This window comes from Astatotilapia calliptera, chromosome 18 (genome assembly GCF_900246225.1).
Source record: "Astatotilapia calliptera chromosome 18, fAstCal1.2, whole genome shotgun sequence".
NCBI lineage: Eukaryota > Metazoa > Chordata > Actinopteri > Cichliformes > Cichlidae > Astatotilapia > Astatotilapia calliptera.
Genome location: NC_039319.1, coordinates 13,627,626 through 13,648,189, shown reverse-complemented (window position 1 = coordinate 13,648,189; position 20,564 = coordinate 13,627,626). Strand labels below are relative to the sequence as shown.

Sequence of the window (20,564 nt, the reverse complement as noted above, 5' to 3'; positions counted from 1 at the left end):
GGAAATGTGATGAGTTGAATAACAATGAAGTATAACAATGGTGATACTTACGTGCAAAACTGGCCTGAGGTCTTGCTGAGCTGTCTTCTTCATTTGCCACTAGAAGGAAAAACAATTAAATAAATAATTCAACAAATGTTAAAATTGTGCATCAAGAATGATAACTTGAAACCTCTTTAGCCAAATCCTTTGATTAAGATGTTTAGTACATACAGTATCTGTAGTACATTATTTTTTACATTGTATTTGTGGTGAATAGGTGTTTGACTTAATGCTTTCATGTATTTGCTGATGCTATCTCTGTACTTTTGCTCAGCTGGAATTTTAACAGTCCCTTAAACATATTTGCACAGTATGGTAGTGAAGAACACACTCATTAGCTACATCCTTAGCTATACATGTTCCACTGCCAGTTAAGGCAGATTTCTGATCAGCAAACCATGTGGCAGCAACTTTTAATCATGTAGGCAAGTTCAAGATGACCTGCTGGAGATCAAAGTGAGTATCAAAAGTGAGAAGAAAGCGAATTTAAGTGACTTTGAATGTGACATGGTTGCTGGTGATCAGATACTGCTGATCTACTGGGATCTTCCCACACCTCCATCTGCAGGGTTTATAGTGCTTGGTCTGAAAAGAGAAAACATCCAGGGTGTAGCAGTACTCTGGGTGGAAATGCCTTGCTTATGATAGAGGTCAAAGGAGAATGACAAGACTGCTCCAAGCTGGTAAGAAGGCAATAATAACTCAAATAACCACTTGTAACAACCAAGGTATGCAGAAAAGCTCTTAGAACACATAATACGCCAAATCTTGAAGCAGATGAGCTACAGAACCAGAAGATCACACAGAGTGCCACTCTTGTCAGGCAAGTACAGAAAACTGAGTTTCACATGAGCTCGGTAAAACTTGGGAAGATTGACAAAACATCCCCTGGTTTAATAACACTCTATATCAACAGTTACACACTATATAGAATAACTTTATAGAATTATATTTGTATATATTATATACAAATATAATATATACAAATATAAACATATATACAAATACAAATATAAAATATTTTATTTTATATTTGGCAGCTATCAGCAAATAGTTATCAGCTATTCTGAAACAAAAAAAAAAAGACACTTTTTATCCATAACAAAAACTCCATAACAGCAAATGAACTGTAACACAGAAAATACAAATGCTATTTATGGTCTCATCACAACAATGATAAGAAAAATAAACTGGGCCAATATGGCATGTTTGTTAATACAGGGATGTTAATGTGATCTCTGGTCTCCCACTCAGACACACACGTCTCCGAGTGTCCAGCATTCAGACGGTTACCTGAGAACTCGTGAGAGAAAATCTGCTCACACAGATATGTAGAGCCAAATACTGTAAATAATGTCCCTGAAATGTTCTGAAGACAGTTAACCTTGTCAGGTAGTGATGTCCAGCAGTTGAAAATGCAAGCTCCATGAACACGCACAGCTGTGAATTCCAGCTCGTTCGTAGTTCTGCAAACTTCAAGTCGAGGTTTTCACTTCAATCAGCTGCATTTCGATGTCCTCTGTGTCCAGCCAGTTAATGCAAGACAAATCCAGCTGCTCATGAAAGCTTTCTGGTTTGATCAGAAAAGAAAACATTGGTCCATACACCTGAAAATCCAGAAAACACATTGTGAATTCTGTCTCGAGTCTTTGGATGTATCCATGTATTTACGTGGTGCTGATGCTGCGCTGAGCGGAGAGCTCCTGAAGCTTTTGAAGTGGAAATTTCAACATTGCTTGAAAAAACTGCCAGCTAGCAACATCCCTCTCACCGGTAAGTTATTTTTAGCCAATTACAAGTTGAATCTGATAGTTGGGGTTGTTAGCTAAGATACCGTCATTAAGAAGCGGCACAACTAATGTGTTAACTAATGTGTCTATGCGAGCTAATTTGTGATGTGCACCGCTTATTTTTTAATGCACCTTCTCAGATTAATTCACTGCGTGTCGTGCCCGGGGCTGGACTGGGACAAAAAAATCGGCCCGGGCATTTTGACTAGAGACCGGCCCACCAGGTATTATAGGAAAAGCCATAAAGCCTTTGAATGAAAACATACGCTGTTGCGACAGTGATGTACACTGTCTTGTTGGTATATGTATGATTTCTATTTTACATGAGATAAAAACTTTGGTTGTAAGATTCAGATAATCATTTATTAAAAGCGAGACATTTTAAATGAGAATAAGAAAGAAAGGTATTTCCTTGTGCCCCCCTTTCCCTGTTAATGCCCTACATGACCCCCTGGCAACACTTTGCTAGACCCACCCCTGCACAGTTACCAGCTGTCAGCTACATAAAAAAGGATCCTGGTGTTGTTTGTCTCTCAGAAACAGTTCATAACTTCCCTTCAACTCATTCATATCACCTAAAAGGTAAACCTGTTTCTCCATCACCTGTTCAGCTCTGATGATTCAGTAAGGACATCTCCTGGTTTCATCTTCATGTTTCCCTCTCACCACATATCCAAACCGATATCATGACCAGCAGCTTTACAGCTGTGGCTCCAGCAAACATCAGATGATACTAGAAATTAATATTAAATAAATTCTAACAACAGCTGATCAAGCTTAAACGCGCTGCTGTTGTTTAGCGCGACATCCGCTGGTTTCCTCTTTCCGGTGGACGATAAATAAACAAGAGGGAAAAGCCGATCAGCTGATCATCGATCAGTTTCATGATTGAAGTAGCAACAGGAAAGGGAGGAGAGAGAATGAGAGAAGAAGAGGCAGCTGTGCAGCGTAACGACAGAATAACTCCAGCTTTGTGTCTTTTTCATTGTAGCTAAAGTCCGGGACAAACTGTTCCTTTTCACCTCAATACGAAACACGTAATATTTTCTCTGAATACGGGACGATTCTGTCTTTTTACGGGACGGTTGGAAACTCTACTAACTAACCTTATGAATAAAATAAAGTTCACTATCAGTAACATCATAGCACCCAGCTGTATAGTAACTCCGTCATGCTAGCTAGTTATTGCTATTACTAGTTATTGCAACTGACAACAAAAATAAACTCCACCTAAACTTGGTTTATATCTGACCCAGATAGACTGCAGTTCATAACTTCTTACCTGAAGTTCAGTTCACCTGACAATCGCCTCTGGTCTCTCTTCCTCCTGCCTCCCCTTTCCTTCATCCACCTTTATTTTATACATCGGCCAGCATCTGGCCAATCCACCACCTCTTATTGTTTATACCGCTACAAAAAACAACAACAAAGAAGCAAAAAAACAAAAAAAAAAACCCCAAAAAAACATCAGCCCATAAAAACTAAAAATCACCATTGTGCCATCAGTTAACCCTTTGTGTGCCAGCTGTGGCACGCGTGCCCAGGGTTGCCGACCCCTGCTTTAAACACTACAGCCTGAATTCACATAATGCATATGCACCCAACAAAGGAGCAACTGTGTGATGTTATAAAGTTGGACTGAGGAATGTTTCCTGCACCATTTTCTGTACCATAAACATTAATAAACGCAGTTCTAAAGGCAAAAAGGCGTCCAACCCAGTATCTACAATGTGTACCTAATGAGGTGGCCAGTGAGTGTAAGTTGACAGGCAGCCAGGAGCTATGTTAAATTCATTCATGTCATCATATAAACATGGCAGCAAGCTGCTGACCAAGCCTCATAAGGGGTCATGTGATGTATTCATTAACTCAGGAGGACATGGAAGAATTAACAGCCAGGATCTTCTTGCTCTGAGGCAACAGTGAGTGAGTGAGGCAACAACCCACCTCACCAGCAAGCTGGCCCACAACTACAACTTTTTAAAGTAATTTCCAAATGATCAACACAGTATAAATGAAATGAAACAACAAAAAGTTAATTATTTTGTATTTGGCAGAAATTTACAGGTTGCTTAATTTTGTTATCAGCAGGACTAACGCTGTAAGAGAAGGGCTCTGGGGTGCCAGTGTTAACCAACTAAACAGCCTCTCAAATTCAGGCAGTGTGAATGTTGCAGCTCAACCCCGCTCAGGTCCACCAACACTTCACCACAATCAATAACTCTGGCTGTTCTCCAGCACAGTTATTCTGCAACGCCGCAGTTCTGTGAGTTCGTTAAGTGCATCAATGTGAATTTAACTCATTAGGTAAAGCTTTTCACTAAGAGAACTGCTCATTTGGAAAGCTGAGAAATATTTACAGTAGTAGCCATCATGCTTTATGAACCACTGTAGGTCCATTAGTGAGTTCTCGGGCATTCTGCTTCATTTTTTGTCTTTTGTCAGAACAATTCTGCTTTTGCAGGCCCAATTTTAAATTGGTTTCTTTAAGAACCATGGATAAAACATTATAAAACAAAACAGTTATAAATTTATATAAATTTATGGAGAAACTCCATATGCTTTATTAATCACATACTAACATTTAAAACCAGATACAAGATAATCAAAGTGGAACATGATATTTATTAATATCTTAAAAACACTTCTCACCGTAGACATGTAGCAGACTCCATACTAAAACTGCAGGGAGCTGAACTTCACAACCTGGTGGCCTGAAAGGTGTTGCTACAAGGCGCTTTTAACTAATCATGACAGATAAATTAAAAAAAACAAAAACATATTATTCAAGGTGCCTTATCAGAAGGTTGTATTCATTTTTTTATATGAACGTAAATATAACAAAAAAATTACTGTGATTCTATCTTTCATCTCTATTAATGAATTTGAATCTATTTATTGCCTCCTGTTGGTTTGACTTACAGCAATAAAAACAGTGGTTTGTCCCACTAATAGAAGAGTACCCCTATAACTAGAAGATCTGTTGCCCAATTACATGGCTAATGGAGCACATATATGCAGACTTAAGGGACTGCAGTGTCCTGGGTTTTAACAAGAAATAATTTTATGCCTTTGAGATGTGGTCTCTAAGTCCAATTTTAAACGTTCCCAATGTAATTAGCTGTACTGCAAAAGTTCCACAGTAAAAGAAGGAAGTTAGAGGTTACGTTATTGCATTACTGTGGAGGTGGCATAGAGGGTCATCATATAACATTGACACAACTCATTACAAAGCCATTAATAGTCTGAGTGTATTGGAGTTTACTTCTTCACAACAGTTAGTCCAGCTACAATTCAAAAACTACATTTGTACACAATGGCTAAAATTTCCTATCAGAAGAACTGCACAGATGTTTGATGGTATCTTAGTTGCTGACAAATTGCATCCTTTCCAATATTATGAAGCACCGAAAGTCATTGACCCACTATCTGACCTACATAAGGAAAAAAAACAAAAAAACCCACCAGGGACATGTTCAAGACTCGGCTACAGAACCTGTTAACGTCCACACTCCAGAATCCTGAGGAAGGATGTTGCATTATTAGAGCATTTGTCAACAATATGAGAATGAAAGTGACCTTTCACCTGCTAATAACATGAGATGAAAGAGTATCTTACAAGTTCACCAATGCAACTAGTACACCACAAACTCACAGTTGCCTTAAAATTAAGGCTAATTCACGTAATTTAAGTTTCATTAGTTCGTTACCCTGAAAAAGCAGCAGGAAAAATCCTTTATATTCTGCTACAATAATTACTATCATCTACACTGTTTTAACAACCTTCAATTAGTGTTTCAGTGACTGCATTTCTAATTTTGTCATCACCAGCTGACTACAGAGTTTCATTTGTGTTTGTTAAAGAACTCAGATCTTGAGATATTTCTTATACTCTTCTCTCTTCATCATTCAGTCTGCAGTTGAACAACTGTGTCTTGAAATAAACTTGTTGTTGTGTCTAATTGTGCTTTGGGACCTAGTGTATTATTTTGCTTACAAAAACGTCATGCTCTGTTAATCAACATGGGCAACTGAAGGATAAACGATTTAGAAATGGCCTTGTGGGATATAACGCTGCATTTGGACTTCTGTGGGCCTCCATGAAATTCGACTTCTAGTAGATAATAAAGCAGGTGAATAAAACTCATCATCAGCTTCCTGTGACAAATATAAACAGCATTGTTTGATTTTGGCCTTTGGTGTTAATCAGATTATCCGCCCTTGTAAATAAGGAACTCTAAGGATATGAACAAGGTTAGATGCAAAAGTCAGTGTTCCACGTTTCAGCACTGTAGCCACGAGTGGATCATAGACTCATGAGACTAAAGAACACAGTGAAACAAATCCCCTCTAATCTTTTTGCTTTTTACCCTATATTAATTGTTTGTTTTACTCTATATGAAGTGTTTTTCATCTTTTCATTTTTTTCCTTCCTGCAAAAGATAAAATATATTTTAATGCCTCATTTTGAATTTAGGGGTAGTTACAGGAATTTATTCCACCAAATGTGTTCTTGCGGATGGACAAGCCAAGACAGCCATTTATGTAAAACCCCATTTGATCATGAGACTTTTAGACCATTAGTGGGTAGTTAGAGGAGAAAAATCGCAGATGTGTGCTTGGATTTTAGCTGGCAAAATGTTGCTTATTTTTCCAAGTAAGCAAAATGTGTTTTGTTTCCAGTTTATTTAATTTAAGGTAGGTGAGAAATTCAATCACAAATGATGGATTTTATTTAAATTAGTCATTTAATTAAACCCATATAAGCATCTTTCAGACATGCACTCTGATCCAGCATCTGAACATGCTAGCTTCATATCTAAATGCACACCATGATCACTTTAAGGCAAAATACACAATGATCTAGTAACATTTATGCATCAGAAACATTGTGTACAAGTAGTCAATTTAGATACTGTACAAGTCTGAACAGTTAGACGAGAACAGTTGGGCACGCACAAGATTACAACTGTGCATATGTCTCTCCCACATCTTTGTTAGTGAGCTGAACAACGCACAAACATGATTTCTTTGGATGATGCCCTAAACAGTAAAAGCAGAGCAGAAAACTGTTGCCTACTCTCATGCTTTTGGCATGAGACACCCACTTTCACTCTCCTCCTCACTCTGCTAAAGCTAGTCTCACAAACAACCCTACTCTCGTGCTTTTGGCATGAGACACCCACTTTCACTCTCCTCTTCACTCTGCTAAAGCTTGTCTCAAACAATCACTTTATAAACAACATAAAGTGCATGCATACAGTGCCTGATTTCTATTTTATTTTTGCATATTTGTCACACTTAAATGTTTCAGATCATCAAACAAATTTTAATATTAGAATAAGATAACCTGTAAATACACAATTCAGTGTTGAAATTGAGAACCACTATCTACAAAAGGAGCAAACTTGGAACAGTGGTGAACCTTCCCAGGAGTGACCGGCCTACTAAAATTACTCCCAGAGTGCATCAACGACTCATTCAGGAGGTCACACAAGTACCCAGAACAACATCTAAAGAACTGCAGGCCTCACTTGCCTCAGTTAAGGTCAGTGTTCATGATTCAACAATAAGAGAGAGACTGGGGGAAAATGTCACTGCTGACCAAAAAGAACGCAAAGGCTTATCTCACATTTACCAAAAAATATCTGGATTATCTGGTGGAAAACACAGCATTTCATAAAAAGAACAGTCAAACATGGTGACAGTAATGTGATCGTCTGGAGCTGCTTTGCTGCTTCAAGGTCTTGCTGTACATGATGGAACCATGAATTCTGCTCTCAACAAGGAAATCCTGAAGGAGGATGTCCAGCCATCAATTTGTCCTCTGAAGCTCAAGCACATTTATGCACCATGAAACACCAATGGCCAATGAAGTGGCCTCAAAAAACCTGGACTTAAATCTTACTCAGATGCTTTGGTATGACCACAAACTTCATGATCAAAAACCCTTCAATGTGGCTGAATTAACAACTCTGTAAAAGAAGAGTGGGACAAAATTCATGTGAAAGACTCATTGCCAGTTATGATAAATGAGTGACTGCAGCTGTTGTGCAAAGAGTGGCACAATCAGTTATGTAGTTTAAACCATTCCTATGTAAATCTTTGAGATTTTGCACAGGAACATCCCAGCAATTACTGAAATACTCCTGCTTATCTGGCATCAACAAATATGTCACATTCACAGTCACTAAAATGACCCTTCTGATGTCCATTTGTCTATGCTGAAACACACACAGTTTTAACAGCAGACATTTTAGACCTTTAACATCAGTGAACACAGACTCCATATCTAGTTTTTTTCCATCCCCTTTGTTGTTTAATATAACACTTTAATGTTTTTTATAAAAAAATACAACTTTAGGCAGCAATATTTACTGTGGTAATGGCAGGACCTGTGGCAGCTGGTCAGATTAATATGAGTCGCCATTAATGAAAATATTCCCAGTTTAAATTTTTAACAGTAGCTGAAATTAATTGTAGCTATAATTTGACATTTTAAGTGTTTGCAGAAAATTTCTGAGAAAATTCTGACATTATTATAGGACATATATGGAGCATCAATTTCCAAAGTGAGTGTAAAATAAGTGTAAGAAAAAGAACAAAATACCACAGCACTAATTTTCCATTTGCTTACAGAGGACAAGTCTGTTAGGTGGTGAATAGGTCACTACATTTCATCTAACCAGTGAGGTAAATGGGACTGACACTGTCAGTGTTAGTTTTTCCACTTGACCTTCACTCTCCTTCACTACATCCTGCTGTTTTCCAAAAAAGTAGGTCAAAAGTCTGCATTGGAGCTGTGTCACATCGCACTGTCCACACTGGTACTGGTCTGTTTTATTCGATATGAAAATGTCATACTGGGATATCATTGCTATAGCAATGCCATGTATTTACATTCCCTAGTGTGTAAAACAATGAAACGAGCTCGGGCATGTCCGAGAGCAAGTGTCTAAAAGAGATAAAAAGGGAGCTACTTAAACAGCCTCCGATAATGTGAAATTCTTTGCTAAAAATGCAAGAAAGCTGTTTCCGCTGAAGGTGGATAAAACTATATTTCAATGCATACCCATTGAGTACAACCAGGTTGTGAAGGAGGAGACACTAACTGCTGTTGATTTGAAATGTAAACAAATGACTCAACACAGTGCTCACAAGTTGCACTACATATGACAAGAGGAGCAAACAGTGGATGGAAATTACTGTTCTGGTTATATGGTGGAAAAGCAGTGCCATGATAGGATGCCACCTGTGCAGCAGGTCAAGTCATGAGTTTTCCTCACTGCTAAATATTCCACAATCAGAGGTCACGAACTTTCAACAGAGTCAATCTCTACACACTTCCAAACTTTATGCTGTTTTCAATTTAGCTCTAGAGCAGTGAGTAAAGAGCTTCATGGAAAGGGTTTCCATGGCCTTGGAGCTGCATCCAAGCCTTACATCACCAAGCACAATCCATAGCATTGCTGTGGATCGTTGCGGTGGTGTGAAGCACACCACCAACGGACTTTAGCACAGTGGACACGTATGACCGCATGGTGCCAAGTTTAAAGTCTGGAGAATCAGGGGTTATGGTATGAGGTTATTTTTCAGGAGTTCCAGCAAAAACGCTAAATCCTTCAGCACACCAAGATATTTTAGACAATTTCATTCTTCTACTTGGGAACTGTGGGAACAGTTTGGGCCCCTTCCTGTTCCGATATGACAGGTCCATAAAGACATGGGTGAGTGAGTTTGGTGTAGAAGAACTTGACTGGCCTGCACAGAGTCCTGACCACATGATAGAACACCTTTGGCATGAATTAGAGGGGAGACTGCAAGTCAGGCATTCTCATCCAACATCAGTGTCTGACCTCACAAATGTGCTTCTGGGAAAATGGTCAAAAATTGACATAAACACACTCCTAAACCTTGTGGAAAGCTTTCCCAGAAGACCTGGAGCTGGGATGACATAACATTAAACTATATGGACTAAGAATGGGTTATCAGTCAAGTTCATATGCATGCGATCGTTTATCTGGTATTACTAAAACTACATCACTACTATCATGTTATACCGCTGCCACCTTTTTTTCTATGGATTCACACTTTGAATTAGAAAGTCTGTCAACTGTCATCAGTGAGGAGGGGTTCATTGGAAAAGATGGATGGAAAATTACAGACATTATATATATCCCACCTGTATCCCCTTCTTATCTGTATATAAGCTCAATAATGTTTGTTGCTCCACTGGAGTGAAAAGTGAAGCTGAACATGTCAAATCATTTTGTGAGCACTCAAATTATTATTATGCCTTTTAAATTTCACAATGAACAAACTTTACAAAAACAAGCTTTAATCATAATGCTCTCACTGTGATTTGATTTGGATAAATTCTGATAAACAACACTATAACTCAATCAAATCTTACTTTCGGATTTATGGTCTGTTATACTATCCTCCTGGAAATCTCCTCGCTCACTGCTGTATAAAGCACTAATAAAGGAAAGGCTTTAGCAGCATAAAAAAACCCCAAAAACATTCATTATACAGACTAACTTATTAAGAAGTCACACAGAAATTAAAGAAGATCCACACATTTCGTATAAATAAAGTTCAGTTTTCAAAGGTCGCCTGGCTTATGAAAACAGTCTATACCAGAGAAAGAGAGTCAGTCATCAAGGTGGTGCGAATACTGGCTGGGAAAATGTAGGATCCAGCTGCAGAAAACGATTCACAATTTTTCAATGTCATCAGAAAAAAGAACATAGCAAAATGGCATTACGGTCTCACCATGGAAACAGAAATAAGCATCTGCATCAGCCGTTATCATCCAGTTGTAGTGTTATACTAGAAAATAGGTGGTTTTTATGATATGAAGTCCAACATCCATCAGAGTCGATCACTCTGGAAGGCAGAGTGAAGAGCTAGTCATCACGGAGCAAGTTAACAGCTGAGCACATTTTCAAATATTCTATCCTGGAAGGCATTTAGGAGAGGGGGGGCAGTTCAAGGTAGTAAAATAGTCAGACAAAACCACACAAATGCAAAATCAAAAAGTGTTTTAGATAAAGGGTCTTTGAAGATATGCCAGGGTTTCCTTCAGTCTAATAAAGGTTGGCTTTAAGCTGTCCAGGCCTAGCACTGGGAATTTTTGTTTCTTTAAAGACAAAAGATAATATATTTTATTACCATCACTATTATAGTTACTTAAAAAAAGAGAAAAATTATAGGATTTAAAATGAATGGATATTCCCTATGTTGATTAAGTGAGGTAGACTAATTCATACAAAATGTATAATATACATTACATGCATTATACTTTTAAACATGACTCAGTGTTTACATACTGATGTACATTATTTGCACTTCAGGCTGGAATAAAATAAATAAATGAACTCTCCCGTGTCTCTCTCCCTCCGTCTCTGTCTTTTCTTCTCCTATATGCAAAGCTGCACATAAGCAGCTCAGCCTGAATGCTTCACAATTAGCAAATATCTAGACAAAGAGGAGCCAAGGCTGGAAAATGAGGACTGCAGCTTTTTGTGTGTCAAACTGTGTGTTGGCTGATTTCTATCTGTTACGTAATTTTGACATGTATCAGTTCGCAAAAGCAATTAAATAGAACACCCACACACTGTCTCACTTAATGCTAGAATATTTATTACAATGATTCAGTCTATCCAAACTTCATTAGGTATATCGGCGGCATGTCAGGTTCTCTCACAGGAAATGCTTCAATCATCCCAACATTCAATCAGAATACCATAAAAAAGATTATGACTAATGAACACCTTGTACAATCCATCCATCCATCCTGTCATCCATCTTCTTCCACTTATCCAACTGAAGGTCACAGTTGGGGGGAAAAAAAACTATGTTGATGGATATTGAATTGGAAACAGTTGCAGCTATAATAATAAAATGATTAAGTGAAAGTTTCAAAGATTTTATGTTTTTTATTAGTTACTGATATTGTTCACTGATTAATCCTACATGTCCTTTTGCTATTTTATCTTTCAGTCCTAAATGTAATGTCATTATTTTCTTATTACTGAGCCAATATCTCCATGCTGTCACTGAGAGCAATGCCAGGCTGCAGCACAGGAAAACTAAGTCATTTGATGGTAATATGTATGAGTGTGCCTATCAGATTTAATTGCTCATTACCTGAAGGTGCAGGAACACTGTTCTAGGTCATTAAGGCCCATCCTAACCCCTGAAAATATTATAATTTTAAACATAACGATTGTTTATAACATTTAGATGAAAGTGAGTAAATGCATGAATCCATGGACATCACCAAATACAGTGTTTCATCTTTTAAGTTACTCCGCCAGGCTTTTACAACAGCCAGTGAAAGCATGGGCTGCTGCTGAGGTGATTGATTTGACTATTGAAGAATATCCCATTTGTTTTCACTGAGAAACTCCTTGTTTGATTCTGCCTAAGACTTTGGGTCATTATGCATTTGTATTGTGAAGCTCAGTCCGCTCATTTTTACAGCATTTGGCCAGATGAGAGCAGATAATATAGCCCTGTGCCCTTCACAAATATCCTGTCTATTCAAGTCTATTGTAGCTTTGTTATTCTTGGGTGTAATCAGTGATGTGCACCTTGTTGTGTTTCCATCCCTAGGCATTTCTTGACTGTAAACTTAAACAATGGCATGCCTGACACTCAAAGAGTGTCCTTGACTTGGTCAGATGTGAAGTTGTTTTTCAAAACTATGGAAATAATTCTGTCATCATGCACATTAGATGAGTTCCATGGTCTTTAAGGGTTTTGGTGTTGCTGATCTAGCTAGCGTTTTCCTTCTTCTCCTCCTTCTTTTGCTGTCTCTTTGATAGATTTATTTAATTCTTTCAGCCTAACGACGGCCTCTCTCACTGGCGCTGACATCTCTTCAGGCCCCATATTTAAAATTACAGTGAAAATTTGTCAATATTTTATCTGAAGTTGACTGAAAGTCTGCTTCACGTATCATAAAATAACAAGGGAACAGACCTCACCATGAAATTGCTGTTCAGTTAACTGTCCAATTATTTCTGTGCCTCTGAAAATGGGGAACTATGTAAAAAAAAAGTGTCTATATGAACATTTAAAGTCAAATTCTTGTAAAAACCTCTTGAATTAAAGCTGAAAGTTTGCACTTCAATCACATCTTGACTATTTGATTTAAAATACAGTTTGTTGGTGTACAGAGGTAAAACCAAAAAAAAGTGTCTTTTTCCAGTTTAACTGTAGATAGATATGTGATTCAAGTTGATTCATGATGTTAAAGTTAAACTAATTATGTGTTTGTTTTAGATAGATGTGTATTGAACTTAACAGTCTTTATTGTGTTATTTGAATTTGATTATAAAAAACATAGGTTTTTATATAGTGATTATCCTCCAGCAAGAAATGCACAAGAATGGATGTTTCTGAATAGTTATAAAAAATGTTTGGGGAATAATTGGAAAAAAATAGGAACTAGGAATGAAGAATCACATGTCATGGATCTACAGTCTTTATAACAGCTATTAATATGAAATGGACAAAGGAGCTTGTCAGCATTTGCTACTTTTGTTTTCAGTAGAAGTTTGCTTTGTTCAAAATTGGCACCCAGACTATTTGACAAAGACACTATTTCAGACACAAACTGAATGGTACAATTAGAAGAGAAAAAGGAAGAGAAAAGATGGTTTAATAAAATGGAAACAGAAGGAAAAAAACAAAACAAAAAAACCCCAAAATGTGTGCATAAAAACAAGAGTCCTGGTGCTTTGTACTCTGACAAATGAGCTGCAAAGTTAAAACTGGCTTTGGCCACATGAAACTCATAACATCAACAGAAATATAACAAATCTAATAAGGCTAAAACTTGACAAAACACCTCAGTGGGAATCTGAGCAGAGGCTGTCAGCTACAGTTGAGGTTCAGAGTTTAATAAAGGAGAAAACAAAAGAGTCCAGCCAGGCAATGAGGACCAGCGCTTAGGAGTCACGCTTCAGAGGAGGTGATTGGTAAAATGCTGCTGCGCGGACTGAAACCTTGACCCAGTGAGCAATTGATTGTGACATTTGTAGGTTACCATGACAACTGCCATGGTTGTGAGTAGTTGGCCATGATATTAGGGCATGTGACTGAGGCAGGTTTTCACAGGTAAGAAGATGCAGCAATGTAAGCGGAAAATCCAAAGATCTGTGGGATCATAAAATCTTTTCAGGTACGTTTGAGCACTATTAAAAAATCATCAAGAAATCATTCACTGCTTCTCTGTTCCTATCTTTGTATTCTGTGACAGTCTAAAGATTGAAACGTTCAATCTTATACTCAGCTAAATGACACCGTCCAGGCATGGAATCTGTGCTAGAAACAAAGAATAGATAGATATGTAATAGTACTAAGGCACTAAGATCTCCATGTTCCCAGTTCAACCCAAGTTAGATTTTATTTTAACATCTCAATGTTTTTAAACTTGCACACACTGGTCTGCTTTGTTACTGACGCAAACAGTAAGGAGAAGGTAAATTAAGATGTGTTAAGATTGGCATAAAAAACACTCCAAACTGGACAGAAATGTCCAGAATAGGCCGCTGTGCATTGTATTCATAATGCAAGCACTTCCTGTTATGCACGTCATGTTAAATGTGATTCCTTCGTAGCAAAAAAACTTAATTAATGTATATTTGAAAGCTCAAAAAGGAAGAGATTTTAAAGTCTTCATTAAGGTAATGAGGAAAATTACCTAGTGCGGTTAGAAGACTGAACTATTTAACTAGCAGGAGGCAACAAAAAAAGTTGTAACAAAGACTTGCCCTTAATAATAATAATGGATTGGATTTATATAGCGCTTTTCAAGGCACCCAAAGTGCTTTACAATACCACTATTCATTCACTCTCACATTCACACACTGGTGGAGGCAAGCTACAGTTGTAGCCACAGCTGCCCTGGGGCAGACTGACAGAAGCGAGGCTGCCATATCGCGCCATCGGCCCCTCTGGCCAACACCAGTAGGCAAGTAGGGTAAAGTGTCTTGCCCAGGGACACAACGACCAGGACAGAGAGCCCAGGGATCGAACCGGCGACCTTCCGGTTACAGATGCGATTCCCAACCCCCTGAGCCACGGTCGCCCTTATAAAGCTTCTGTGCCAAACATGATAACAAACAGTATTATATTTACACATAGCACCACCACGTGATCACCGGTTAGTCCAGCATTCATTCCTACTACTGACACGTGAAGTAGCTGCGAAATGCACCACTATGTCCACCATTTAATCATTTTATTCCTCAGTAGTTGATGGCCAGGTTACAGGGATACATCTTAAAAAGCAAGTGGATAACACAACCAAGAATGAACCACAGGCAGCAAAGTTGCAGGCTGTACAAAAATAATAATAATAACAACAATAATAACTAAGCTTGGGCATGTATTAAGGTTGGCTTACAATTCTCAGTGGATTTGTCTCCACAGGCGACCACACTCCAAGTAATCATCTACTCGACTGTTAACGGAAAATTCCATAATGCAGGTTTAATTAAAATGAATATTGAATTCATAAGTATACACTTAGTGCAAACAGTGACAGCTCCGATAGGAGTGCCACAAAAAGTGTTGCGTGTTTTCAGCTTTACATAAAAAGTAAGTATGACAAATGAGAGAGATAGATAGATCTAGATCTATCTATCTAGATCTATCTATCTAGATCTATCTATATCTATATCTATATATATATATAGAGTTCTACGCAGAGTTTCTAATTCACTTTGTTTACCAAACTGCAAGAGAGAGCATGACCAAGATTTTGTTTCTCATCACAACACGTTCCCACATGACAAAAGGTCAACACTGCTGTGTATGAAACAAACTTATTCTCATTAACTCCGCCCCATGTTATCTGAGGACACAAGTCTTCTAAGGGAACACACCACAGAACATCTTCAGGACACTATTTTTCACATTGCTTCAACACTCAATACTGCTGGAGTTTTCACAAGTCCTGGGAAAACTAAAAAAGGCAAGTGGCACATAAGTTCATTAACACTCTGGTTGTCAAGACAATAGAATGAATTCCTGGTGACGTCAGCTGCACACAGCTTTAGTCTGAAGTCCCCTTGTTTCCATGGTGTACAGAGGCAAGCAGCAACTTCAGCAGAATGGACTAATGTGTCGAATTGTGCAGAGAAGCTGAAATGTGATGATGTGTTTAACGATGTCTCTGTGCTGGTGCCGAACGCCTCACTGCACTGCCTCGAACTCTCTTACACACCCATATAATCTGTTCCACTCACACACGCACACTTTCGGGCTCCCCTGCAAACACACTTAACCTTTGCTCGTGCTCTGCTTGTTGCTTACATGCTTACCTATGGTGATGTTAAAGCCATCAATGCTGAAGGTGGCACTCCGACCCTTCCTGAATCGATGCTTTTTAGAGTTGGCTTCCATCGCGCTGTCACCCTTCCTCCTTTTAATCTCGTTTTAATGCCTCTTGTCACTTGCAGTGCGTTGTTTTAGTTTTGTTTCAGTCCTCTGACTCCATTTAGTGCCGAGCGCTCGGGGAGAACTGGCAAAGACTCACCACTTCTCGTTACACACGCCGAGCAGGAGAATTTTCTCCACCCCCTGTCTTTGTTGTACATGTCTTTCTCTCGGTCTGTCCGTTTCTCACCCCTCAACAAGCTCATTTCAAGGAGCTTATGGCTCTTGGTTTGCTTTTCTTCTCTCTCTCGATTTCCCTCCTCCCCTCCCTCCCCACTCTCTCTCCTTGTCTCTCTTCCCCTAGAGGTACAGTAGGTGTCTGTGGTGGGTGGTGGTGGTTGGACAGGACCTCTCTAGAGGTGTTTAAATGAACGTGACTCCTCCTACTGTCAACAATTTTTAGCAAAAGCTGTGGAAGCTCGGATTTGGCCTATTAGAGTCTCTTCTAGTTGTGATCACACACCCTCAAACACACAAAAACTTTGGTGCACGAGTCAGGTAGGGAGTGATTATATGTTTTTAGTCAAAGCGAGATCTCAACGCTTGACTTTGCTCTTTATTTTTTAGCAGTTCCATGCTTCTCCACAGAAAGCCGAAGGCCATTACAAGTAAACGCGCACGTTTTTTCTTTTGACAGAAAAAAAACACAGTCTCATCATTATCCCTTTAATGGCAGCGTTTGTAAGAGCAGACAAATTGCTTCAAATGTATTTATTTTTCCCCTTTAAATCCCAGTAGATTAATTGACACCGAAGCAAGGACGCTGCTTTGTTTGTTATCCAGGAAAAATCCTCCCTTTGTGATTCTTTGAACAGCATTTCATTTTACCAGTGCAGTGTGTGTGTGCTTATACGCACGCACACACACACACACACACACACACACACACACACACACACACACACACACACACACACACACACACACACACACACCTGATTAATAAAGGATAAAAAGCTCCCCATATTAGCACCGTCTGACATTTAGTTATGGAATTTTTCAGTGTTTCTTCCCCCCCCTGATTAGTGCCTGTGAGAAGTCTTTATGAACACTTCTGGCTTGATCTCACACCCTCTCTCAGATTCATTAGTTGTGCCTATAAAAGCATTTACACAGATAAGAAAACATGTCTTTCAACCCTAATTTTGTTCTTAATTTAGGTAAATAGATATTATCTGTAAACATTCTGCTTACGGTGTTCATTGTTATTAAGGATTGTTGCAATAAAACAGTCCAAATCTCTTTTTTTCTTTGCACTTTTTCGAGAAAGCTAATATTGATCTAACTTTGTTCATTGTGTTTGTTCCTTTCCCCTTTGTTGTTCCACTTTCATAATAACAGACACAGTCATTGTCATTTAATCCAAGCAATGTTAGGCAGGGGATTTGGAAGCATTAGCACGCCACTGCTTTAATAATAATAATAATAATAATAATAACAAAAAAATTAATAAGCAACCTGGGCATTGGAAATTATTTTTTATGCAACAAATACATAGACTGTTCGTTTTTTTTCCATTCTAAATTATATGCAGTATAATTGCTGGTCTGATAACAATTAGGGGGAATTTTGTTTGTTTGTGTTTAATTGCATAACGTGCTATATTCATAATGGCATAGACCGTGGCTAACTGTAACAGCATAGATGGGCTTGGACAACAAAAATATGTTGTTTAAAGTCAGAGAAACACCATGGTTTCAGTTACCTACAATGACAACAGCCCTTTCCTAAGAGCTAAGTCAAATGCACTTCTCAGCTTATTGCCAAATGTATTAATTGGTTGTGTTTCCTTTGTATTTTTATTTATTTTTTTAAATGTAATCTGACAATAATTACTAGTTTGCAATGAATGATGCATGATGCCTGTGTGCCAAAACACCAAAATGCTAACACCTACTTAAAAAAAATCTGCACACCAATCATACATGCAAGACTGAAAATGAGTGTGTAAAATCAACAGGTGACAAATCACTCTTTGTTATACAAGAATTTTGTAAAATAAGGACACACGGTGTAATACTGTCAACAATAATTAATGCATACTTTCTAAATGATGTAGCAGTTAGAGGTGCACGTATTTCATGATAGCATCTATATTTGTGTGTCTTGTGCCACTAGAGCTGTATAGGAAGCACATGTATCACGGAGAGGGGTAAAGACAGATGGTCAGCAGTTTTTTGCAGCAGCAGCAGGCAGTTTTTTCTGACTTAACTGTAAGGTAACAGCACACAAACTGTAGCCATATATTTTTGGGGGTTTTTAGGGTTAGCCATGGTTGGGAAGCTTTTATTAAACATCAACATATTGAGTTTTTGTCACGTCAAGTAACATCCTTCAGTTCACCTGTTTCTCCTCAACTCCACATGCGTGGGAGGGGGCACACATCGTGAAACACAAGCGCACATACAGAGACAGAGAGAGAGCAGAAGAGAGGAGAAAAACTAGTGCAGTGCATTGCAATGGCAATACAACAAAGCCAATGAGTGTATTACAATATGCAAATAATAGTGAGCATCTATGTTTTTTTAATTTACATAGTGAAAAATAGGATTATTGTTTTATAATAGGAACGGTATCTTCTAATACCCAAAGGATCTGTATCGGTACAGTCAAACAGCTATCGATCACAATCAGAACATCCATCCAATTACAAGAAAGACAGTTTGAGTCACTCAGCTCAGTTTCAGAGGACATATTACACGGCTGTAGGATAATTACACTCCATCTCATTTTGTTGGTGAGCTACAGTAAGAGCTCTTTACGCGTTCCTTCTGCTGTCACCTTGCTCTCCCGAGCCTCCAATTCATTCCACATGTAGCAATTTGTGAAGATCCTAATTTTGTAACACTCTCACTGTGGGTTCCTGGGCAGCTTTCATGTTAATGAGGGCATGTGTGGGAATATTGTAGCTTTGCTACTCTTTCCTTTTGTCAGTGGACTAAATAATTGTTTTTGAAAGGTTCAGAGCGGTTACAATATACTTTCAAGCCTTATTCAGTGTGTTTGAATACACTGTTTAGTGCAATAAAATGTAATTAACAAAATTATATTTCTGCCAATGCAATGACACTGCTCCTTAAATAACATGCCTAACAGAATATGTGAAGTCAGTGTAAAGGTGTTAAATGCCAGGATTCTCTTTGAGAGCGTGTTGCATGAGAGCAGGTGTTTTTATATCATGGTCAAAGTGTGCTGCATTATATTCAGATCTTGCTGTTTAATGCATTCAGGGGTTACAGAAGTTAGAGAGGAAGTTATGTAACACACTTAACTGAAGAAGTGGGCCTCTGCTTTTATTTTCCTGATATTTTAGGAGGCTACGTGCTGTTCCACACCTGTGCATCACCCTATAAAAGTTGCTATGCAGCCTTTTATATAAGCTTCGATTAAAGCCTTAGTACAAATGCAAGCATGGTGGAAGCTTTACGTAGTTTGTTTGTAAGATGCCGGACAACTTTCTCATACATACAACTTGACCCTAACTTGTGAGTGCCATTCAGATTTAGCTGATAATCTTTACACAACAGATCTCATTATAATCATTTTTGTCTTCATCTCGCCCTATCTGCCACACAAATTCTCTGCATGTCCTCCTTCATGATATCCAGGAATGTTGTTTGCGGTCTTCCTGCCTGGCAGCTCCATCTTCAGCATCCCTTGTCCAATGTATCCATCATCCCTCCTCTGCACATGTCAGACTGTTTAACCTCCAAAACACTCAACCTGAACTGTCCCACTGATGTACTCATTTCTGATCTTGTCCCGCCTGGTCACTCTCAATAAAACTGTGCCACCACCAACTCAGCCTCCTGTCTTTTTGTCAGAGCCACTGTCTCCATACCATACATCAGAGCAAGTCTTACAGCCGTCTTGTAAACCTTTCCTTTCACTCTTGCTTTGTGACTCTTCTGTCACAAATCTCCCCTGACACTCATTTCCACGCACTCCACCTATCTGCACTCTATTTTTCACCTCTTTTATACACTGTTCACTGGTTTGGATGGTTGACACAGGTATTTAAACTCATCCACCTTCATTATCTTGACTCCTTGCAGCTTCACTGTTACACCTCTCTTCCTCTCATTCAAAAACAAAATCAAAGTGATAGCATAGGAGGAGCCAAATCAACACTTTGCTTTACTGACAAAAGAATGCACTTCTGAGCTTAGAAACACCAGTGTTTTCTTCTGTAGCCTATGTGTCCACCGAAAAAGATGCTGGTAGATGATTACTGGATCTTTTCAGAGCATCCAGCCAAGTGGAAAACATTTTTCAGGC

General features: G+C 38.5%; 1 protein-coding gene across 8 annotated transcripts in view; it reads right to left on the bottom strand.

Annotated features, from left to right (window-relative positions):
• The window catches only part of pde1cb (phosphodiesterase 1C, calmodulin-dependent b), a 116,414-nt gene that overhangs the window by 85,215 nt on the left and 10,635 nt on the right, over positions 1 to 20,564 (bottom strand). For 6 of the 8 annotated variants that reach the window (XM_026151014.1, XM_026151007.1, XM_026151003.1 and 3 more), the window contains one exon: positions 52 to 99. Coding sequence is in view for 7 of the 8 variants with exons in the window: in XM_026151007.1 (XP_026006792.1) it covers positions 52 to 99 (48 nt within the window). In the remaining variant the exon portion in view is untranslated. Of the gene's footprint in view, positions 1 to 51; positions 100 to 16,171; positions 16,529 to 20,564 lie in introns of those variants that run through there. The other 2 variants (XM_026151008.1, XM_026151009.1) reach the window with 1 other exon arrangement.